Genomic DNA, 24,331 nt, shown 5'->3' on the forward strand with positions numbered 1-24,331 from the left:
GGTGGGCGCTGCACTAGTCACGGGTGCTCTAGGGCTGCCTGGCTTTGGATTTCATGCCCTCTTCTTCCCACCGTGCTCAGCCCCCTCTGGTTTCCCGAGGGAGAGGGGAGGGCCGGACACAGACACTCCATGAGGCTAAGGGCAGGAAAATGGTGGTCCCTTGTCATCCACAACGCGGTCCTGTTCTAAGCCTCTGAGCTAGCCTCTCCCCAAGGTAGCTAAAAGTGGTACAACTATCTTGGGAGAGGCGGTGAACATAGAGTGGCCAGGTGTCCAGTTTTTCAGGACCAGTTCAGGAGTGTGACGTCACAGACAGGGAAGGTGAGTCTCTAGGGAAGCATTTGCAGCCTGTAAAACCCTGTTAAAGGCAAACTGTGAAGTACTGGAGGCAGCTTGGTGAATGGCTATGACTAAGTTAAGACCACTTACAAAGTCACTCACATTGTTGAGCAGTTTGCCTCTGGTCCCCATTCTTAGGCCTAGAAAAGGGGTCACAAGCCCCCTAGACTCCACAGGTATCCAAGCGCCTTCAGCGGCTAGGTGGATGCTCCGGGTGGGCCTGGGCAGGGCCATGAGGTTCAGGCTAGGGTCTGAGCAGCCGAGAAACCCAGCTGCCATCAAACGCCTAACTCTGGCTGGGGGGTAGCGGGATCAGAGTGGGCAGAGCCCCAGGCTGCCCTGCCCAGATGTCTGGGCTCTCTGGGAAAGTGGGAGTCCCTACCTACTGTCCTCACTCTGGTGCTAAGGCAGCCTGGGAGGAGGAAAGAGAACAGATGGAGAGTCCAGAGACAGCATTCTAGTTCTGGACTTTCTCAGCTGGGGGGCCCCGCTCCCTCTCACCCCTGTGTGTCCACAGCCCCTATCATCTGTCTCATCGTTATCTGGGTCCCCCATTAGACTCCTTCCAGCAGACGGCCCTTCAGCCCCTGAGCTCCTTGGGAGCTGGAACCAGGTCAGATGAACTTCTCCAGCCCTAGCAACCAACACAGGAAAGGTTTATTGAGCAAAAATGAATTACACCCACCAAACAACCTGCCTTTCTCAGAGTCTAATCCCAGTCCCTGAACAGTGGGCTCCCTGATCTATCCCTGTAGATCATGCGGCTGCAGCAGGAACCAACCCCCCTGGGGCCAGGAGATGCAAACAACTTCTGGCTCCACATGCGGAAGGTTCAGGACCCACCTTTACAATCACCCCACCCCACACATCATGGTCAAGCTGATGATTCAAAACTCTGCTCCCCAAGGCCCGTTAGCGGGCAGCCTATGGCTGCTCACTGCAGGGACGCAGCAGTGGAGCCCAGGAAGAGCACAGACACGCTCTTCCATGAAGCCGGGGCCCTGCCGCTCACTGGCCACGGCCCATCCCTGAGCCTCGATTTCCAACAGGGTATTGGGAGGACGACACGAGATAGTGTGTAAAGAGGACTTAACACAAAGATAAGTGTCCAACCTGGAGATCCATGGACTTGGATAGGGAAAAAACCCAACATCTTAATTTTCACCCATCTCTTATAGAAATTTCATGTTTCCTTCATTTATGTACCAGACCACGGTAGTCTTAGCAGCAGCCCCTGTAGGCAGTGACGCCAATAGAAACCAAAAGTGTTTCCGTATCACATTTATGGCAGTTGGGGATATCTTGAAAAATCATTTATTCTCATCACTAAAGAATTATAGTGGGGGCTTCCCTGGTGGCACAGTGGTTGGGAATCTGCCTGCCAATGCAGGGGACATGGGTTCGAGCCCTGGTCTGGGAAGATCCCACATGCCGCGGAACAACTAAGCCCGTGAACCACAACTACTAAGCCTGCACGTCTGGAGCCTGCGCTCCGCAACGGGAGAGGCCGCGACAGTGAGAGGCCCGCGCACCGCGAGGAAGAGTGGCCCCCACTCGCCGCAACTGGAGAAAGCTCTCGCACAGAAACAAAGACCCAACACAGCCAAAAATAAATAAATAAATAAATAAATAAATTTATTAAAAAAAAAAAAAGAAATATAGTGGGAGTTCCCTGGTGGCACAGTGGTTAAGAATCCACCTGCCAATGCAGGGGACACAGGTTTGGTCCCTGGTCCAGGAAGATCCCACATGCCGCGGAGCAACTAAGCCCGTGAGCCACAACTACTGAGCCCGTGTGCCGCAACTACTGAAGCCCGCGTGCCTAGAGCCCATGCTCCGCAACAAAGACAAGCCACGGCCATGAGAAGCCCACGCACCGCAATGAAGAGTAGCCCCTGCTCGCCGCAACTGGAGAAAGCCTGCGCGCAGCAACAAAGACCCAACGCAGCTAAAAAAAAAAAAAAGAATTATAGTAATGATTATGCCTGCTGCTAGATCTTTTTAACGTAATAACAAAAAAGAATGTGTCACCGTATGTGGAATTCGATGTCTTAATGTGTACGTATTTATATTTTAATACCATTGATTTCCTTTGAAATCCAGCGTACTTTGTAGTACACATTTTAAAACTCTGAATAAAGTTTATAGTCTTTACCAGAATACCAGAGGGATCCGTGGCACAGAAATGGAGGAGAGTCACTTTGTTCGAGAGGGAGGCCCATGGGGCCACAGCAGCCTTTGCAGCTCCAGGCGAGCGCCTGCCAGTAGATTTGGGTGGCAGCGGGAGCGAGTGGCCAGGGCTGCTCAGGACAATTATTAGCAGCCGCTCAGCACACCTGCCCACCCGAGCAGGCTTGGCTCCCACCTACGCAAGGGCTCGGGAAGATGCCGGGCCGGTCTCTGGGCTGTGGTTAGGCTCGATCTATTATTAACCTACAGCTTGGGGCCAGTCCCTGCCGTATGCTGCGCGGGTTGGGGTTCTACCGGCTGCTCAGCGCCCCATCAGCCAAGCCCCAACTCACTAAGACAGTGGGATAGTGGTGGCTTCTGGGTGCAAACGGGGACTAAGGGAGCTGCTACAGCAGACTAGGGAGGGGCTTGGAGGCTGGAGTCCATGGGGTCTTGTTCTGGCCCCATTACGTCCTTCTCATGTGATTCTGGGCTAGGCTCTTCCCTCACTGGATCCCTGCTTCTTATCTGAAAATGGAGGGGTTACATGGTGCTCTCTACTCCGGGATTCTGAAAATTGGCCAAGCAGGCCAAGTTGGAGGTTTGAGCCCTCAGGGAGCCAGGTTAATTTGCTCTGTTCCCTAGACCAGTGTTTCTTTATCTTGTTGAGGCCCATATGTCTCTGCAAAAATCTGAGGACAGCGATGGTCCTTCACACCAGAAAACTGTGAACGTACTTTCACGTATAATTTTGCGCCTAATTTTAGGGGTTCACGGAACCCCCTAAAGCCCGCTCTTGGGCCTCAAGGTGAAGACTGGCTATTTCAGACCAGGTCCACTAATTCCGGACTCCCTGGTGAGTGCTCTGGGCTTCTGCTTAATCCTTAACTCTGCCTCTGAATGAGCTTCACCATCTCGGAGAGTCACCGAACCTCTGTGAGTCCCTATTTCCTCACCTGTGAAGTGGGAAGTCAAGGAAAGACAGACACATCAAGTGCCTGGTCCACTGAGGGGGCTCTATAAACAGCAAGCCCCGTCCCATCCCTCTGCCCTGCCGAGGGAGGGAGGGGCAGCTGCTGCCCTGGAAATGTGGTCTCAGAGGCCGCCACGCCTACTGGGAGCACGTGGATCAGCACTGACACGGTAATTTCTGATGATCCCTGTTGGCCTGAACGATCCTGAAGAGCGGGCTGTCCCGAGAGACTCACTCTACAATGCTCGGCAACAGGTTTGTCTGCCCTGAGGTGCTGGGGAAGTCACTTATTATGCTGAGGACACTGGGGCCTGGGGAAGAGGAGAGGCTGCTGGGAGAGCAGGGCCTGGCCCAGGCCAGGGGCCCTTTCCTCCTCCTGGACAACCTACGGTACCCTGACCCCGGTCTGGATGGCAACCCAGGGGACGGAGGCACCAACCTGGACCTGCCGGAGAAGCAACCAAAGCACTGACGTGGGAGGTGTTGAGAGAGACAAGGAGAAGCCTTGAATGGGCTGCAGGAAGCAGCTGGGGACCGTGCTCAGCAGAGGGTGGATGAGGCCTGGGCGGGGGCTCTGAGGGCGCTTCCCGACAGCAGCTCCCTACACTGGGGGCCCACCACGCCCTGGCCCCGTGCGACATGTGAGACAGCGTATTCCTCACGTTCAAAATGAGGAAACTGACTTTCAGGGAGTTCAAGGAACCTGTGTAGTCATGGAGCTTGTTTGTGGTGGAGTCAGCACCATACCACCCTAAGGCAAAGCAACATACCTGTGGGAAAATGTCTGCTGGGAGGCAGGGCAGCATGTGGGAACAGCACACGCTTTGGGGGTCCTATAGACCTGGACCCAAATCTGTGTGACTTTGGACAAGTTACTTACCTTCTCTGAGACTTGCGCTTTCTATCTATAAAATGGGAAGCATACCACCACCTCCCAGTGAATCTTGGTGAGTCCTCATGCATGCCTGGGGTAGAGCACTTTATCGGGGACCCAAAAGGTGGGAGGTGGGAGGATGCTTTTACCCCTCACCTCTCCAACATCTGTTGGGGAGGTGGTCCCGGCCTGCCCTCACCCTCTAAGCCCCGGCTTACCCATCACGAGGAAAGACAGGACCCACTGGAGTACCGAGATGACCTGTAGATGCTTTTCCACCTTGGACCTATTGAGCCAAGTGATGGAGAAGAGGTCCTGGAGGGCGGAGAGGATGCTGGAGCCAGTGCCTGCGGAAGAAGAGAGAGGTCAGCCTGTCCACCGTTCCCTCCAGCCTCAGAGTCCCCATCATCAAGCTATCTCCCACAGACACCTTCCTAGACATGAGAGGCGCACGGGCCAACACATCAGACAGATCTGGACTCACATCCCAGCCCTGCCACACAACAGTTTTGCATTGATAATTCTGGGCTGTTCACATGCTTTGCTTCCCTGTGTCCCGGTTTCTACATATACCCAACGGGAATGACGTCCCCCCTCAAAGGGTCATTTTGGAGAACAAACAGGGTATCCAAAGAGGCTAGGGGGAGGCTTGCCATAGTTGCCAGTTTTCTTCCCTCCCCTTCACCCCAATCAAACTCCTGTCTTTATCCTTTATCTGGATCTAGTACAAATATTTAATCTTTGCTCTCTGTGTCTGTGAGGCCAAGGACAGAGGGCCAACATCCAACCTGCAATGTTTTTTTCCTCCAAGTGTACTTTGCGCACCCCCAATCCTTGACCCACGCCCCACCCCTGTATCTCCAGGACTAATACCCTTTCCCAGTGAGCTGAGCCCTCCTGCCCCACCGCCAACGCCACTGATACCACCTTCAGAGGGATTCACACTTAGAGCTTCATCTCAGTGCCCAAAGCTTGGGGCCCAGAGAGGAACCAGCCAGGAACCTCTGCTTCCAGTGGCCAGTGAGCTTCGGAACACTGAGGGCTGCAATTCTGTTTGCTACCAAGCAAGTGCCAAGCTTATAAGTTAGGACAAGATGTGCCCAGTTAATTGGCTCTGTGGCCGTGGCCCCAGGATGACGCCCTGGACTCCAGCGGCTGATGGGTAGAGGGACCGGAAAGCCTGGTGATTGCAGAAGAGGCAGCGCTGGGGAAGAGCATGGGCGAGGCTCCTGACATAGCCCATTCCTTCCGGCAGCTGGACCAAAGGAGTGCCCCCCTTCAAACCTCCACATGCGCTGAGCCCCAACTGCACGCCCTTCGCTCAGCACATCTTCACCGAGTGCCTACCTACCGTGTGCCGGTCAAACATTCCTTCACACGACCCGCTCTGCCAGGCCCCCCGCTGAGTCACAACCTTGTCCTTGAGGGTCTCGTGACCTTTCACCCTGGCCTACTGCGGAAGTGGGAGGGCGAGCGGTATAAGGGCTTACACGCGAGCCCTTGTGTTTCTTCAAAATCTGTATTTCAACAAGGTTACAGCAGAGATTAGAAAGGGACACAACCCTCATCTGCTGAAAGTTAACAATTACTTTGACTTTCGGGAGGCATGTAAATAACACCAGGCCTCAAGGCAGACACATCAATCCTGGCCCCTTCACCTGGTCTAATGGAGCAGAAGGAGGGGGCTTGGCACGGCAGAAGAGTCGGATCCCAGCGCCAACCGTGGCTCCACTCGCTCTGCGACTTCAGGCAAGACCTCGAGGGCGCACAGCCGTATCCCCAGGGCATGGCACATACTGGGTGCTCAGCAGTATCTACCGCTCCACAGGACACCTGGGGCGGAGGTGGTAGTATGTGGACTCACCCAAGCGGATGAGTAGGCTGAGCTACACAGGCATGCCAGGGGTTTAGCGCATAACTGCTCCTTCGCCCTCTACGTAAATATCCTACCATCACAGCCGTTTCTACCTTCACACTTTTCCAACACCCCATCCTGGAGCCCGAGGGCCCTCTGGGGTCATCTGGTACAGCCCAACTGAACATTTGGGGACGCTGAGGACAGGAGCAGTGACTCGTCTAGGGTTCCCTAGCCAGGGCCAGAACCTAGGATCCCTGCCCCCTGCTCAGGGTACAGCAGGTCCAAGGGTGGCCTGTGCTCAGAATTGGGGAGAGTGTACTGGGGGAGTACAGGCGGGAGGGAAGTGAGGTCAGGCATAGGCCTGAATCCCAATCCAAGGGTCGGTCTGCCAAGTCATTCCCTAGCCACTGGGAGTGTGCGGGATGAAGGGAAGCAGGGGCCATGGTAGACGAGTCCCTGCCCTGGGTCTGGGGCAGGCTGGGTGCCTTGGCTGCAGAGAGGATAGAATGTTCTCCAGCACCTTCCTACTCAGAGTCTGGTCTCGGAGCTGTTTAGAAACGCAGGGCCCCAGCCTGGATCTACTGAACCAAAATCTGCATTTTAACAGGACACTCAGTCCAAAGTCTTAGGTAGGGTAAGCTTGGGGTGGGGGAAGGATGCAGGGAGGAGCTGGGGGCCTCCACCTTCTACTGGGCAGGGGAAAAAAGGTGATGGAAGGAAAGGCATCAGACATTGTCTCATCTGACCACTTCCTACTGCAAACTGGACCCCAAAGAGTGCTTGAGGAATGTCTGAGGAGTGCTCAGAGAAAGGGCTGTCTAGCCTCTGCCTTTGGGTCAGGACCAACGAACTGGTCGCACTCACTACATGGAGCTCTCCTGCTTTGGAGGTGGGGTACGCATAGTAAGTCCATATTGGTGACACATCCCCCACTGGAACAACTGAAAAATTCTTCCTTGTTTCCTAATCCAAGTCCGTCTGCTATTACAGGTCTCTCACAATTAGCTAAAATCAGGGTGCAGGAAATGTAGACTGTCTTATTCAACCATCACCCTGTTATCCACACAGAAGAAGAAGGCCTGAAGGGCTCCCACAAGCCCCAGGGCAGCTTGGCCAGAGCTAGGCTTTTCCCACACTCCCCAGTCTGTCCTCCCTGCCTCGGCCCAACTACCGCCCATAGCCCGTGCTGCAACCAACTAGGAAATGCAAAGTCCACTGAGGAGTGGCAGGTGTTCCTGTGGGCGGCACAGTGAGGGGGCTGCCTGGAGGGGGAGGCCGGGAGGGTGCTGCCACTCTGTGTCCCTCAGGCCTGGGCCCACTCGGCTGCCTCCTGGCCAGATCATCCCGACCTGGCTGACCACAGAGCCCAGCCCTGGGAGCTGGCCTGCCCAGGATGCTGAACCACAGGCCCAGTGGAAGCCCCCTGTGGATCTAAGAAATATCCAGTCATTGCTCCCCTGCCTAGAAAGCCGTTCCTTGCCTTGCCCACCTGATGACCCCCAACAATGAGATAAGGCAGCTCCTCCTTCAAAACCCAAACAGGTGAGCCTTTGGAGAGAGGTCACCTTTCCTTCTCTGGGATTATCAGCTCTAAGGCCCATGCAAGCGTGGAACCCTCTAGGGCCATCTCACCAGCCCCCATCCATCTTGGAGAGAAACTGTCAGTAGATGAAGTCGGGAGAGGCCAGCAGAACAGAGAAATAAGAGAGGACTGGAGTCCTCCTTCCAGGTTCCCACAGCCCCTCACCTGGTACTGACTGCTGATTACAAGTCCGCTCTCCCATCACACTGGGAGCTGCCCAAGGGCCTGGGTCTGATCCATGGCTTGGTTCCCAGTGGCCTCTCGGAGCCTGGCCCAGAGTCAACACTCAGCAAGGTTTGCTGAGCAAAAGGACGAGCAGGTCTCTGCTCTGGCTGATCCTCAGGCCCCCCTCCCCAACCCCTGGCTCTCTCTCTGTAGGGCTGGGTGACAGGTAGGCGGGCCGCACGGCCCATGCAGCTTCAGGGCCTCCAATGCACTTCCATAGGCACTCTGGTTCCTCACCAGTCCTGTGAGTTTGGCATCATCACTGCCATTTTGGTGGTGATAAAGGCTCAGGGAAGTGACACAGCCAAGGTCACTTGGCCAGAGGGTGGCAAAGTTGGACTCAATTCAGGCCTAACTTCTAGGCCTGCGTTCTGTCCCTGTGCTGCAGGTCTCCCCACGTTCCTTCTCTCTTCTCCCCAAAAGAAAGTGGGGGAAGGCTGGGAGGCGACAGGAGAAAATGCATGACCTATTTTCCTCTAGAGGGGCAGGCATCTTGTGCAGTAAGTTAAATGGCAGCAGGCCTTGGGGTTCCAGTCCCAGTTGTACCACCATCTCCTGTGTCACCTTGGCCAAGTCCCTTCACCTCTCTGGGCTTTGGTTTCCCCACATATAAAATGGTGGTGGGGAGGATGAATTTTATGATCTCTTTGACTGCTTGGACTCTGGTATCCACCCTCCTGAGGATACCACCTAGAGGCTCACCACCCTGCAATAGCCCTGGTACAGCTGCCCGGCAGATGGGAAGTGGGGTTTCAGCTGGGCACCCCCAGGTCATTGCCAGACCTCACCACTCAGCTGTCAGCATCTCCTCTGCCCCAGTTTTGGCTAGGAGAGGTCCTTCAGAAGCTGGTAAGAGACGCCAGTGCTACAATCAGATGTCACCACTGCCACTACCTTCATACCCAGCCTGACTGTCCTCAAGACCTGGGTGTGACCAGCAGGGAGCCACAGCCTGGCCAAGTCTCAGCTCCAATCTGCTCTCTCGTCACCCCTCCCCCAGCCTCCGCCAGCACACTGCACTCCCTGCGCACCCTCTCAGCGCCGGTCCCACTGCAGCCAGTGTCTATTTCCTTGGTCATCCTCCTTGGCCAGCGTCTCCTGGGTTCCAGGGCTGGTACCTGATTCATCCATGTGCCCAGAGCCCAGCCAGGCTGGCGAGAGAAGGAGCTCATAGGGGTTTATTGCATGAATCGACAAATGCCGAAGTCCCAGAGGCAGCTGAAGGCCTGGATGCCCAGGTCAGACTGAGTTGCCTGACAGGAAGGCCCCCAGCCCTATCACTGAGGACCCCATAGAGATGGGGTGGGGGCGTGAGCCTCTCTCGCCCTCTCTGAGCATGAGTTTCCCTCACCCCACGATAAGAACAGAACCCACTTCCTACAGATGTCTTATTTTCATCAAGGAAGACGAGACAGGCCACAGAGTAACTTGACTCATTCTATGAAGAGAAACTGGCAGTAACCAATCCAAACAGCTGCTCCAGGGCACCACTGATTTCACCATTTATTTTATACAGTTCCTTTGCTCCTGGACTTGGGGAGGGCAGAGTGGGTGGAGCTGCCAGAGAGGCCCAGAGCAGCTCTCTTACCCCCAGAGAGGAACCCCCTGCCCCCATGTCTATACGGAGCTTCCCTGCCCCACAGCACTCTCCGGGAAGGTAGACAGGCAGGGATGGGCAGCCCCATTTTACAGAGATGGAAACTGAGGCAAGGTGAGGCCAAAAGATGTTAAGCCACTTGCTTGAGGTCAGGGTATAGGGGAGCCAGGACTCTCAGCAGGCATTTGAGTTCTGAGTCCCTCATCATTTCAATGATGCCAGGCTCTCGAGGGCTGGTCCCCACTACACAAGCCAGTCTACACCCCAACTTCAGGAACACACCCCTGGTGAAGGGAGGGCTGCCCCTCTGTCCCAACCATGTCCCAAGTTTCATGGCAGGTGGGGATGGGTGTGTATCGCCTCTTTGCCCAACATCTGATAGTAAAGTGACCAGGCCGCATCCAGGACTGATGCAACCACGGCTTCCTCTCGCACAGGCTTGAGGGGGCAGCGTCGGAGCCTTGGGAGCCTTGAGAAAGGGCCTTGGGCCAGCCCTGGCCCAGCATAACTCTGTGACCTGGGGCAAGTCACTTAGCCCCTCTCAGCTTTAGTTTCTCATCTGTAAAGTGAAGGTAAGAACCCCTACCTACCTGTCAGGGTGGTTGGGAAGGTAAAAAAAATAAATAAAAATAAAAAATGCATGTAGGTCCATTTGGCATCTGTTAGGTGACTGACACCTGTTAGGTGATTAGCTCTCGTCATGGCTTTTACCACTGACCAGAGTGGGAGGGGAATTGATGAGCAAACACAAAGTTTTTCAAGATGTGTGTGCTCATGAGGTTGTGTGTTACGAGGAGAGGGAGCAGAGTGGGGGCATTGGCCCGGGAGGCTCCAAGGAGGTGGCGAGGCCTCAGCAGGGCCTGGAAGACAAGATCTGGGAGGCGAAGAGGAGGAAAGTGGGCACTCGGGGTTGGGGGCAACTGCTGGAATAGAGACTCAGACGGAGTTACAAAGAGGCAGGCCCAAACCCAGAATGCTCAATGACCCAGGAACGGGGGTTCACATTTACCCAAAACAGATGCTGAGAATAGGAAAGATGGAAAGGGCTCAAGCAGCCCAAAGTAGGCTCCTGGAGGAGGTGGGTGGGGACAGGGATAAGCATGGAGCACTTCTGAGGCGCCCAGCACTGTGCCAGCCACCGGGGAAATAGCAGTGAATGCAGCAGGTCAACTCTCACCTGTTAGGGGGCTTAAATTCTGCCGAGGGAGAGACAAAGCACCGACACATAAATGTAGGATGTAACATCAGGCAGTGATGAGAGCTATGAAGAAAAATAAGCTAGAGGGATAGGCAAGAGGATCCTCCCCTGTGGAGGGGAGGCATGGAGCAAGGCTGACTCCCCTCCACGGGGACACTGGAGCACACATGACATTCTTGGGTCAGGCCTCTGGGTGGCCCACACTGCCTCCTCTACCCTCCTTAGCTACTGGCATCCTGGGAAGGGGCTCACCAGCCTGGAGAAGGTGCAGAGGACAGGCGGACGGGCATCAGGAGAACCTGACCTCCAACTCGCAGGAAGTGCAGCCTTGGTGAGTCACTTCCTGTGCAAGCCTCAGTTTCCTCGTCTGTACAGTGGGACTAATACCTACCTTGCCAGATTCTTGGGAGAATTAAATGAGATGATGCATAGGCAAGAGCATCATAAAAAGTAAAGACCCGGGTGAATGTGGGGTAATTACCAAGTCAGCCTGGGTTTCCTCTCCCGTCTAGTGGGTTTCACAACCCCTGCCTTGCCTTGGAGCAGAGGCACTGGCCTCAGTAGACTTAGGATTCAAACCCTGGCTCTGACTATTATTTAGTGTGAGACCCTGAAAGTCACTTCCCCTGTCGAAGACTCGGCGTCCTCCTTTGTTATGATCCAGAATTGTTGGGAGGAATCCAAATAACTTATGGCAAAGGGACAAACAGCGTCTGGCACCTCTGTTAGAGAGCTAGAAAGGTGCCAGCGAGGTCACAGGGATGTGGACGGCCGCCACAGGTTCCCAAGTGGGGGAGTCACCCCGCTCACGTCTGCAGCCCCAAGGATGCCACACCTGGGCCCAGCCCGACCTAAGCTCTGCCCTGGTCCAGCAGCTGCCAAGTGGACAGTGAGGAAGTCGTCCCAAGCTACTCCAGAGGGCTGGGCCCAGGTGTATAGGGGAGCCAGAGGCAGAGGGATGGACATTCTGACTCCTGGCAGACCCTTTGAGGTCCAGGAAGCTAGTCCAAGTGCCAAAGAAATGCCACGTCTTCAAGGCCAGAGGCAAGCTCTCTTCCGGGTCCCCTTCCCGCCAAGCACCTTTCAGCAGGAGGCCTCACGTGTGATGATGGGGGACAGTCATGGCTCTGCAGGGTCGTGCCTTACCATGCCATACCATGCCTTACCCATTCTCTGCCTTACCACATACTCAGCCAGACCCTTCTTCCCTCTAGGAAGTCTCCCTACACTCTTGGCCCTGCCTGCCATCCCTCCAAACACAGTCCTGTCACCTCCAGGCCCAATCTGCTCAGTCACTGAGCTCACACTTACTGGGTACCTACCAGGCCCTGAACGCTGGTCTGTCAGAGATGGGCCTCATCCTTCCTGGCCGATCCTTCCTCGGGGAAGCCCTCCTCCCCCAGCCCATGTGCCCCACCTCACCCTGCACTCAGCCTTTCTCATTCTGGGAGAGAGTGTGCATTTGCTCATCTGGGTCCCTGTGCCCAGCATGGGGTCAGGCACAGAGCAGATGCTTGGTCAATGTTTGCCAACTGGATGCTCGAGGGACCTGCGATGAATAAACAGGGCCTGGACAAGAATAGAGATGATGGACCTGTGCCATGGCAGAGGGTCAAACGGGAACTTTCTGGGGAATCAGGAGGGAAAGGTCTCCTCTAGCTGGAGGGGTCACGATTAAAGGCAGGGGCAACAGTGGAAGGTTCCAGAAGGAGGGAGAGAAGGGTGGAGGCCAAACATTAACATTCATTCAGCGAGTACTTTCTGAGTATCCTTTACAGGCCAGGCTAGGCGCTGCTCTAGGGTGGGAGCTGCCACCCTGCCTTGCCTCTGCTTCTTGGGCTCTTGTGGGAGGAAGAGCTCCACCCCGGGGCTGCCCACCTCAGCTATGGCTGGGGAGACAGGGCTGTGAACAGCGAGGCACAGAGGGTAAGCCAGGGCCGGGGAATCCACGGGAGGTACCCAACTGGCCTGGAGGATGTTGTCATGGATGGGTCAGGTGAGATGTAAAGGATGAGTCAGTTTGCCAGGCTGACAGGAGGGAGGTGCAGGGTCAGGACCCCAGGTACTGGAGTCCCACAGATGGCACTGGAAAAGGCCTGGAAGGGGGAGAGCACACAACTTTGAGGAATTAACTGCAAATAGTCCAATCAGGTTGAAGCATAGCAACCGTGTGAATGGGTGAAGCTAGTCGAGAATGTGCAGGGGGAGTGAGCCATGGAGGACTGGAAATGCCAGGCTGGGGAGTCCTGGGATCCATCCTGAAAGCAGGGGAAATTGCTGCCCACCCCTTCCATTCCCTCCACCAGCTTCAGATGGTGTCTAAGGGCCCCGAGGCAACTAGCCAGCCATTCACCCGTCCCAATCCACTGGTGATTTCTTTTCTCGAAAGACTAATAATCTCCCCTTTAAGGGTTAGGTATTCTTTAAGTAGGTAACCTTAAAGCAAATTAGGTGTCCTTAAAACAGGGCCCACTGGGACATCTGACCCAAAGGTGTCCCTGGAGGACCCTGGAGGTGACTGCTGAGGACCCCAATGGCCTGCTTTCTCTACTACCCCCACCTTCTGACACATTAAAAAAAATAGCTACTAAAGTGGGAGGGGTTGCCATGGCAATACCACCAGCTTGCAGTTATGTCACCACCAAGGAGCCCTCAAAATAGGCCCTTCTCACAATACATGGGCAAGTGTGGGGAGCTAGGTTCTTCTGGGGCACTTACCTGGGCCCCAAGCAGGACATGAGCCCATTTTCACATGGACAAGTTGGGGACAAGAATGAGTAGGAGGTTGACCCCCAGGATCCCACAGCCATCAGGGGCATGATCAGAACCACACTTCTGTAGCAGAGCTGGAATGAACCCGAGGGGGCTGCCTTATGCAGCCCTCCTTACTGTACAGACAAGGAGGCTGAGGCCCCAAGAGGGCAGGGTCTTGCCCAGGGTCACACGGGAAGCAGATGCAGGGTGAGCCTCCTGGCCACTAAATCTGCTCTAATAGTGAAATGAATTCACATTTCCTGCTTCTGTCGATTTGTCCAAAGGGTCTGTGTGCTCAGCTTCCTTGGGTCTGCACCATAACCTGGGCAGATATTCTTATCATGCATTTGCCCGTTCTATAGATGACGATACTGAGACTCCTGGCCCTAAGCCCTCAAAACTGCCAGCAGCAACTCCACACCCAGGAGGCTCCAGAAGTGGTGGAGGCCAAGAAACTCTGTGCACCAGGGGCCTCTCCCAGCAGCTCTCAAATCTCCACCCCCAACCCCTGCAAAGGGCATAGGCGAGCCACCCCAGGCCTGGATACAGCAACCTCTAACTCCCTTGTCTCTCAGCACACCAAGACCTCAGCTCAGGTTGGTAGCCCAGAGACCCTGCAGTCAGACTTTCCCTCCCACACAAATCTCATGTCTCTATTTATTCTGGTCCCTGTACCTGAAGGTTCTTGCCTGTCTTGGTAACACCCGTTCATCTTTCAATATTCGGATTGACTGTCGCCTCTTCCGGGAAGCCTTCCCTGACCCCAGGACGATTTAGCTGCCTAACCCTCACCTCCAGGCCTCCACCCATGCTTCCTTCCCCTTTCACTATGTGGACCGCCGTGCACTGTCATCCCCCTAGTCTCACTTCCTCAAAGGCAGGGACCATGGATTGACCTGTATGCAGCACAGAGTCTGACACACAGAGGTGCTCCATCGATAAACTGAAGGGCCCACACGCGAGTCCCCACTGTGAGAAGCCTTCCTGGATGTCCCAGAGCTGAGTCTGCCGCTCTCCATAGTGTTGGAGGCTGTTGCACGTGTCACACAAAATGAATGACAAGGACTAACAGGCGAGTCACAAGTTAGTTTACAAAGCGCTTTCCATTCGTGTTAACCTAAACCCTCACATCCTTGAGAGTTTGAGATTTTCTGATCCTATTTTCCACTTAGGGGGAGTGAGATACCCAGAGCAGAAGTGAAGCCAGGGCTGGAATCCTGGCTCTCTGGCTTCTAAGTCCTGGAAGTAATGGGGGAAACTGTGGTGAGCCCCCCGCCCTCAGCACTCAGCCCTGGAACCGGCTCCTCGTGAGACTGTGGTGTCTCCAGAGCAGGGAACAGCTGCAGGCCCAGCACCCAGCACGGGTGGGCACAGAGGAGGCCTGAGGAAGAATTGAGAAATCACACTGAAGCAAAAAGCAGGGCTTCCTGCCAAGAGGAAGGAGCAGTGCTCAGGAGGGCTGAGGTCCCATTAATGATTCATTCATTCAACAAATATTTACTGAGCACCTACTATACACCAGGCACTGTGCTAAATGCTGGGACAAACACTGAGAAAGACAGACAGGGTCCCTGTTCCCAAAGGGCTGACATTCTTCTGGGGGAGACAATCACCTAAACAGATAAGTACACATGAGAATTTAGGTAATGAGAGGGGCTATAAAAAATAAAACAAGATGGGGCGGCTCTCCAGATGGTGTGGTCAGAGAAGGCCTCTGAGAGGAGACTGAATGGTTGGAAGCCAGCCATGCAGTGATCTGGGCAGAGGGCAGCACATGCAAAGGCCCTGAGGTAGGACTGAACTGGTGGGAATGCTGGGGGAGCTGGAAGACCCCTGGCAGTTCTAGAGCACGACATGGTAGGGGACGAGGTTGTGAGGCCATGAGGACTGCTCACAGGGGGCTCCACGGCCACAAGGAGTTTGGAAGGTTTGGAGTACGATGAGGGGCAATTGGCTGTTCCCCTGGCCTCAAAACTCTGGGGCTCGTGGTGCATGTACTCATCAAGGCAAGTTGGGGGAGCTTCCTGAAAAAGCTTGGGAAGGGGTGATCTGCCACTCCCATCATGGTCTGGGAGCAACCTACGCTCATTCAAGAAACGACCACCTACAGTGGCGAGAGCCCTGCACTCAGCCCTTCACGGCTTCACCACACTTCTCTCTTGGTTTAAGGTGGCCAACGACTGGGAGATGGATCTGGGTTCTAACCCTGGCTTTGATAACCCTGGTCCAGTCCCTTCTCTCTGGGCCCCTCAGTGTCCCATCTGTAACGTGAGGGCTGTGCCAGATGTAGCGTTCCCAGAGAGCTTTGATTTTATGACTCAAGTACTTGTTGCTGAAATCAGGGGTGGGAGGATGGGGGTGTGGCAGGATTTCCACACTGGCTAGTGAATCACCTAGGCTGCTAATAAAATATTACTCTTGGCTCTCCTTTCCCAGCCCAGAAGGGCCCTCAGTAGCGCAGATAGCCCCAAAGTGGCGTTTGTGCATTTGGGCAAGTGGCGTATGCAAGGAAAGAAAGCTATAAAGAATTGGGAGAGGGAGGAACATGAGAATGATGTACTCATCCTATGATTTAGGACTGGCTTAGGTGACTGTCAATCCTTACTTCCAGAGTTAGCCTCCAACAATCCAGCCTCTTAGTTTCACCTCCTACCAAGTTCCTGCTTGCACACTCCCAGTGATGGAGAGCTCCATCCCCACCCACACCAAACCTGTTGCAATCCTCAATAGCTATCAGAAAGGATTCCTCCATTACATCAAATCTGCCCCCCATGATGCCACCCCTGTTCCTGGCCTTGCTTTTCGGAGCCTCACAGAGCAAATCAGCTCAGGATTTTACTGGGGCTGCCACCATTTCGTGCTGGGTCCTGTGGTGAACCCTGGGGATAGAGGCAGGCATCAGAGGGCTTTGACCTGAAGAGCCTCACATCCAGGGGCAAAGGCAGGGATGCGAATATGACTAACTGTGCATTCTCCACCCCTGGCACAGGTAAATCCTTCAGATATTAGAAGATACCAACAGAGATGCCTGTCTCCCTGACACTTCCAGCACACACCCACCTACCCATGCACCCACAGCTGGCCTTTGCTCTTGGTCAAGAAACCAGACACCAAGGTTATCTATTTCAATCTCACCCATCACAGGCCTTCCCTTCACAGAAGCCATGGCTCTCCTTGAATACCACCACCAACAGGATGTTCACCACCTCCCAACAATGGGACCTCACTGGCAGAGGCAAACCAGGCCACTGGGGAGTGTCTTCAAAGACCAAGGATGTAAAAAAGCAGGTCTAATGGAGATGCCAGATAACACAAGATTTCCCTCAGCTCTCTGCCTTCCCCACCCAAGTCTTTCACCAAAGCGGAGCCCAGACACCTAAAGTGATTGGTTTGCATTTCATACCAGCCCTTGCTACATCCCATGATGGAATTGTTTGCAGCCAGTTTTTTCTTTTTTTAATGTTTTCAAGACCTGATAACAACATGGAGAAATGCTCCTGACAGGATAGTAAGTGACTTGGTCAAAATCATTCACTGGAAGTCCTCCTGAACTACAAATCCTAGGTCAAAAATGAGGAGGTCAGGGTCGCCTGCTCCTGGAAGATAGAGCTCACAGCCTGTGGACAGCAGAGGTGAGGGAAGGGGATCTCCAGGAAGGACCACCACAGAGAGCATCCCTATCCCATTCTCTGGAGACAAAAGCATTTTTAAAAGCATGAACATGGCTAGGTCCCTTCCTTCCCCTGTTATGGGCATTAAATGGCACAGTGAACAGACAAGCTCTTTTAAGTGAGAGAAGGGGCTGTCAGAGGCTCTAGGGCTGGGTGTCTGGGGCAGCTCAGGCTGCTTGTCCCGAAGATGGTGACAGCAGCTCGGTAGTTCTCCAAGGGCAACGAGCAGTACCCAGACCAAGAGGGGCAGATAATCACACCGATAGTCACACGGGGAACAACGCCAATGCCCCAGACACGGTTAACCTGTGATACAGCTCCAGGGTGCTTACCTAGCAGCCACTAGAATATTATAAGTGATTTGGAGTACCAGGAGGAAATACTCATGATTTAACATTAAGAGGGAGAAAACAGGATTCAGAACTATATCTACATCACGCTTTGAACTTTATCTAAATAATGTGTACAAATAAAACTATAAAGAAATATACTAAAATGCTCTTAGGAAGCTATCTTTGGATAGTCAATTAACCAGCAGTTTTAAATTTTCTTCCTGTTTTTCTATGTTTTTCAAAATTCCAATAATTCATATGTTTTATTTTTATAATGAAGATGGGTCGAGTAGGCTACTGTTAGTTACTGAAGAAAAATCCTAAGTAGGAGAGGTTCAGCAAGCAGAATAAAGACTTAGGTGGAGGGAGGGAGGATTCAAGCAAGACCAGGACAGCTGTGAGAATGTCCCAGGCTCTCCTGGATTTGTATTTAATCCCCTGGCCAAGGCACCTGTTAAGGAAACCTTGGGTGGGTCACGCCTCCTCCCATCTCAGTTTCTCCAAGTACAGGTGAGAGGTGGGGGACATGGAAGGGATGCTCTTCCTTGAGGGGGCAAAGCTCTGGAGTTTGATCTCCACTCTGCCCCTGATTCACGGAGGGCCTCAGTTGCACACCGGTGGAACAGGGGCCCGGGCCACACTGGAGGGCACCCAGGGTCCTCTGCCCCACCTTCTAAGTGTGCCAGGCTCACAGTTGCTGCTGAGTGGGCTCCCAAGCCTGGGCTGAAGAATGGGTGTGAGGAAAGGAGACAGTGCGGGCACACCTGTCCCAGCCAGGCATGTTCCTTGTCTGGTGGCTGCTTCAGGGGATTGCAAAACCCTTGCCACTCTGCCCCATCCAGTGCCTCACAGCTTGATCCACCAGGTGAGGAGAGAGGGTGGGAACTGCCAGGGGCCAGGAGCAATGCTGGGGCTTGGAGAGGAGTTCTCAGCTATCACTCCATCTCACAGGCTGGAGAAAGAGAAGTGATGTAACAGAGGTCCCCAAAATCGATGAGTGCCAGAGTGGAGAATGCACCCACATGACTACCATGCCAGGTTGCCTGGATCAGACCCGGTAACCATTATTCTAACCTCATCTCAGACCCAGGTGAGTTGGGGGGAAGAATGGGAGTGATGGTGGGGGAGAGGGCGGCAAACTATCCCAAAAAGAAAAGAAAGGGGTTGGGACCTCGGCCCCCATAGCGGCCTGTCCTCCAGCAACGTGCCCCCACCTTACCAACACACTCCTGCCTGCCTTAGAGCCTTTCATCACATCCTTTCCTGAAAACCTTCTTGCAGCTGCACTGCCCCAGGAGAAAGCCCGCAAGGCCCTGCAGACCCTGGGCTGTAACAGATCAAGTCCCAGACCCTTAGCCCAGCTCCGAGAGCTCTCAGGGGACAGCATGGCTCCTCAGTCAAAGCTCTCCCTCCAGTCAGCTGGGCCCGATGCTCACCTCGCAGGACCCCGGAGTAGGCGGCTATGAGGGTCTTCATGGCGAAGCCGGTGCAGTCGGGGCTCTGCGTGAAGCCGCCTGACCCCGCGCCCCTGGCCCGTGCCCCGGCCGCCTGGGCCAGGGCTTCGCGCCGAGCACGGGAGCGCGGGCGCGGCTACGGCCCGGGGAGCGGGGGGCGGGCGGCCAGACGGGCCCGAGCGGCGGCCGAAACTGGAGCCTTGGCCACGGCCACGGCCACGGCCACTGCGCCCGCGGCTCGGAGCGCGGCACTTTGTAACCTCATAAGGGGGCGGGGCCGACGCGGCAGGGGCGGGGTCGGCCGTTCCAACCTCTGCCGCACCAGCTGCGTTGGGATGGGGGAGCGCCGGGCTCGGCTTGGCGCGGGAGAGCTGCTCGGAGGCCCCTGCTCGGCGCGGGTGGGCGGCCCGCGAAGCCGAGTCCTCCTTGCAAGGGGCTGCCTGGTTATTCCTGCCGCTCCCTCCGCCCGTCCCTCGCCGCACCCCCGCGGCGGTTGGTGCAGCCCGCCAGCAGGAACTTGGGCCGGGAGCCCCGGCATGGGCAGGACAGGCGGGGCCGGGCGTGGGTTTGTGTTTTCCTTTGGGCAAGGCCTCGTCTTGGCTACAGATGCTGAGGTCCCGCCTCTGATTGGTGGTTGTATCGGGCTTAGTTAGGTAGGGGTGGGCTCCTGAAGCCCTCACGCTGCCTCTACTTTTCCATCTGTTTCTGTAGAAACTTCACCGAGAATCTATACACTGCTGAGTGCTGGGGACCCAAACCAGTCGGTCTCCGCCCTGCCCTGGGGGTGCTCACGTTAGTGAGAGGCAGCCATACGGATGCTGGCAGCAATGCTAGGGCAAGAGAGAAACCTCTGGCTATAGACCAAGAGGAGAGAGGTCCTTTCATTGGGCTGCGGGCCGGGGCCTGGGTGAAATTCCCAGAGAGATTAGTGCACAGCAGAGCTGGAATCAGGCAAACCCGGAGCCCAGTTCTGGCCCTCCCTTTCTTGAACCTCAGTTTCCATATCTGTACAATGGGAACAATAACACTTATTTTGTGATGTGCTTTGAGAACTAAATGAGGTAAAGTGAAAAAAATAGTATAGTGCCAGGCACATAGAAAGTGTTCCAAAATTATTTTCATTGCCCTTTGATGAGTAGTTCTGTAGACGACAGAGGGTGTTAGGGTAAGGCATAAAGTCTTAGAAAAGGCAGCATGTTTGGGGCAGGGTTAGGGCACCTGCAGTGTCTGGAGCCCAGGCAGCTGTGGGATATGAGACTGGGGCTAGATCTTAGGAAGGTTCTTGACTGCCACTCTTGAGACATTAGGGGGTATAGCTTTGAGTAGGGAAATGCCAGTGGTCACCTATGTTTTTAAGAATCCTTCAGCCATAGTGTGGGGAGAGGCTAGAGGCTAGGGGGGCAGTGAGGAGCCTGCGGGAGGGACCCAGGTGAGAGAGAATGATCCCTGAGCTCGGATGGTGGTGGAAGGATGGAGAGAAGGCCTGGTCTGGAGAAAAGTGCAGGAGGAGGTGAGATCTACTGGAATGTGGTGGAATGAATTATTGGATGTGGAGGGTAAAGGGAGGTGTGTGGGCAAAAAGCATGTGAGTGAAGAGACGGATTCCTTGGGGACAGCTTGAGCAAACTGGGTGTGGGCTCACAGCGTAAGAGGAGAGGGAGTCTCTGCCACTGAAGTCTTTACCATCTCTTCTTGTCAGAAGTCACAGTTCCAAGGCAGCATGTGACAAATGCCACTGATGGGACCTAGAAACACTGCCGTTTGTTCCACCCACTCAAGGCCATAGGAGTAAACCTTGAGAAAAAGTCATGGAGCCCCGAGGCATGAGTTGGCTAAGAGTAGAAGGCAAAGCATTCCAGATAGAGAGACCAGCATGTGGTGAGGCTCTGATGCTGAAAAGAGCTTGGTGCCTTTTAGGAAACTGAGGTAAACCTAGTGGCTTCCAGGTTTGCGGGGGACATAGGGGTCTGGTATGTGCGAAGGCTGGGAGGTTGGGATAGGTGTGATGTATTTCTGGGGAAAGAGCAGTGCAACAAGGTGGATGCTGAAGGTGCCGTGAATTCTTCAGTCCTCTCCCCAGAGGTGTTTTGGGTCCCCTTGGAAGCAAGACTCCTACTGGCCTGGAAGGACCCCAAGTCAGTGTGTGGCTTGTGCCTGCTCCAGAAGGGTCTCCTGTGGAGGAGGCCCGGGGCTAGAACTCATGGCCCACCCACTCCCCTCATAGTATGATCTAAGGGGCCGAGCTTGGGCTGGGAGGCAGGAGGCCTGCATTCTGGCCTTTCCTGTCCCATTGACTTGCAGTGTGTCCTTGGGCAAGTCATCTTCCCAGCCCAGGTTTTAGTTTCTGTATCATGAGATGGAGGTGACGGTTCTTATCCCATATTTGAGGAGCAAATGAAACCACAGAAGGTAGAAGGGTGTCGCCACTGCGCTATGAAAGTAAGCTACTGAAATGGCAAGACTTTGGATCAAGACCAAGTCCCCTTTGAAGCATTCAGATCCCAGGTTCATCTACTTCAGCACATTTTTCCTGTGTACCTTCCTGGGCCCGGCTCTCATTGGGACACAGATGGTAGTCAGACATTGAGGAGCCCCAACCCAGAGGCAGTGTCCCCAAGTCAGTGGTTGCAGCCAGACAGCCAGGCTATGGTGCAGTGAAATGTGGGAGGCTGTGCCGAGCTCAGTCCTTTCCTCTGTGCTGTCACTGTCTGCAGTGTCTGCCTCTCCCGTGGGCCAGGAGCTACCCCAGGATCAGCAGGAACTTCATCACTCTGTGCCCCGGTGCAGGCCTGGCTCAGATTTGTGGCTCAGTTAACAGTGGACTGACCAGTGAATGAGTACAACAGAGTCATGGACAAAGTGCTACGGGGGAGCACCAAGGAGGGAATGGTAATCGAGAAGGTTGCGAGATGACGACATTTGCTGCTGGACCTGAGATGAAGAGTAGGATTCTGCCCGGCAGAAAGGAAGGAGAAGGCCTTCAGGCAGAGGCTACAGCCTGGGCAGAGGCCTGGAGGTGGGAACTATGAGCACCCTGATATGGCTGGAGGAAGGAGGCTGGAAGAGGGATGCAGGCAGGGGAGGAGATCAGGCTGGAGAGGTTGACTGGACCAGATCTGAGGGGCCGTGTAATCCCACCTGGGCTTCACCCTGTGGGACGGGACCAAAGGAGGACTATGACCAGAGCACCTTGATTAGATTGGAGGGTTGGAAAGATCAGGTGGGTGGGTGGTTTAGTGGTGTGAGGGCTTGGGATGGGGCAATAACACATAGTCCCAATTTGGGCCTTTCTCACACACATGGGAATATTCACCAAAGGATGCTGAGGCAAGTCTGAGGGCTGAGAGGGGCACTCGCTTCCTTCTGGGTCACCTCACAGAGTGACAACTCCCTCCCGTTGGTCCCCAGCTGCCATGCCCAGGGCTCCTGCTTAAATAGCTCGGTCCACTTTGGCTTGGATGGAAAACCAGACCCAGGGTTAGAGTAACCCAGAGAGGATGTTTCTTGGCAGCTTTCTGTGTCCTGGGATGACTGCTCTTTCCTGCACGAGGTGGGTATGGGGAGCTCATACCAGGCACTGAGTTCTCCTGGCCCCTCCCCACTCGTTCCAGCACCCCTCTATGCCCGTCCTAATGCACTGCTCTGCTGCTCCTGCCAGAGTGTGGGGAGGACGGCTCCAGGACCTGGGTCACCTTTCCTGCATCATGTCCCAACCCAGTGCTTTTCCCACAGTGCTTTGGCCAAACCCCAGATGGAGAGGTCAAATCAAGCCACCAAGCTGGGTTTGACCAGGGTGGGCTTCCCCAAAGGTGGCACGTCCCAACGCCCCCTTCAGTCAGGAAGGTTGTACTGTCATTAAGAATTATGGGCACAGTTTTATGGTTTGTGAGGGGTTGGATACTGGCACCTCTGAGACCCCTAACAGTGATGGCAGCCTCAGCCCCTCCACTGCACAGAGGAGGTGAGTGGCCGGTCTGCAAGGCAGAGAGGACACCTGTCCTAAGAGAGGCACAGGGCGAAAGGCAGAAACAAACAATTACAAGTGCTCTGCTCCATGCAGGTCTTGGCCTGTGTGAGCTCACCCGGTCCACGTAGCCACCCTGCCAGGAGTGATTACCACCCTGTTTTGCGAATGAGGTACAGGGAGATAAAGGGATTTGTCCAAGATGAGACGGTGACTAAGTAGCGAAGCTGGGATTCACATCCAAGACTTCCTGAGCCACAAGTCCATGTGCTTTCTCTGCTTCACAAGGCTGGGGTGGGATGGGGGAGACGGGGAGTTCCTAACACTGGAACTGCTTGACAAAAGGAAATTCCCATCCTTTTCCTCCTTTAAGCTTCTCTCATAGCCCTGTGAGGTTGTTGCCATTTTGTAGTTGGGAAAACTCAGGCTCAGAGACCCAAAAAGCTTGCCAGATGTCAATGCTGGGGCTGGGATTTGAACCAGTTCTCGTGGCCCAAGGCTCGGGCTTGTCTGGGTCAAGCTCATTCCCGGTGCTGGGCTCACTTGGAGGGTTGGAGGACAGAGGTGATGGCAAGGGGAGGGGGGCCTGGTGTGGCTTTGCAGTGCCACATGTCACCCACCTCCTCCTTCCCCATCCAGGAATTTGCCAGGCAGGGCTGCTTTGGGGGGCGGAACTCCCTCCCTCCCGGGACCCCCTCCCTCCCTTCTAAATCTCTACTGTCCCCCGTCTGAGTGATTTCACCACAGGCTGCTTGTTCATCGGGGTGAACAGTGTACAGTCTCAGGTGCCAGGCTAAGGAGTCTGTACTTTATCAGTCTCAGGTGCCAGGCTAAGGAGTCTGTACTTTATCCTCAGAGAAATGGGGAGCCATAAAGGGTTTTAGCAGGGATGACATAAGGTCGGTTTGGGCTTTGGAAGGATCACTGTCCAGGTAAGAACACCTTCAGTGTCACCTCCATGGCACCCTTCCTGACTACCTCTGCTCTGTATTAGTCAGGGTCCCCACAGGCAACAGCATAGCTGTAGTTGGGTAATTTGAGGAAATTTTAATACAAAGACTGTTTGCAAAGGTGTAGGCAGGATACAGGGAAAAATTCAAGGGATGGTGCAGTACCCCAAGGCCAGTGACATTTTGGGGGGCATGTGGCCTGAAGGGCAAAGGGAGGAGGCCAGCTGGAGTGGGAGGTGTGTGGAGAGGGCTGCCTGATGGCAGCTGTGGCACAGACAGCCCATAGTGACCTAGCAAGGTCACTCTCTGTCCCTCCCTCCCTCCCATCTTCTGCCGGGACTTTCCAATGGCCAGAAGGTAAAGGAGCCCAATGACACAGTCTATACAGAGA

The 24,331-nt window shown here is 54.7% G+C and overlaps 1 protein-coding gene across 2 annotated transcripts in view; it reads right to left on the bottom strand.

Annotated features, from left to right (window-relative positions):
* Positions 1-19,244, bottom strand: part of DGAT2 (diacylglycerol O-acyltransferase 2) — a 31,112-nt gene extending 11,868 nt beyond the window's left edge. Inside the window, exons 1-3 of one of the 2 annotated variants that reach the window (XM_065881451.1) lie at positions 19,009-19,048; positions 11,020-11,022; positions 4,574-4,702 (exon numbers count right to left, since the gene is read on the bottom strand). In XM_065881451.1, coding sequence (XP_065737523.1) covers positions 4,574-4,702; positions 11,020-11,022; positions 19,009-19,048 — 172 coding nt within the window. Of the gene's footprint in view, positions 1-4,573; positions 4,703-11,019; positions 11,023-19,008 lie in introns of both variants that reach the window. The other variant, XM_065881453.1, reaches the window with a different exon arrangement.
* Between the last annotated feature and the right edge of the window lie 5,087 nt (positions 19,245-24,331).

This window comes from Phocoena phocoena, chromosome 8 (genome assembly GCF_963924675.1).
Source record: "Phocoena phocoena chromosome 8, mPhoPho1.1, whole genome shotgun sequence".
In the NCBI taxonomy this organism is placed as follows: Eukaryota; Metazoa; Chordata; class Mammalia; order Artiodactyla; family Phocoenidae; genus Phocoena; species Phocoena phocoena.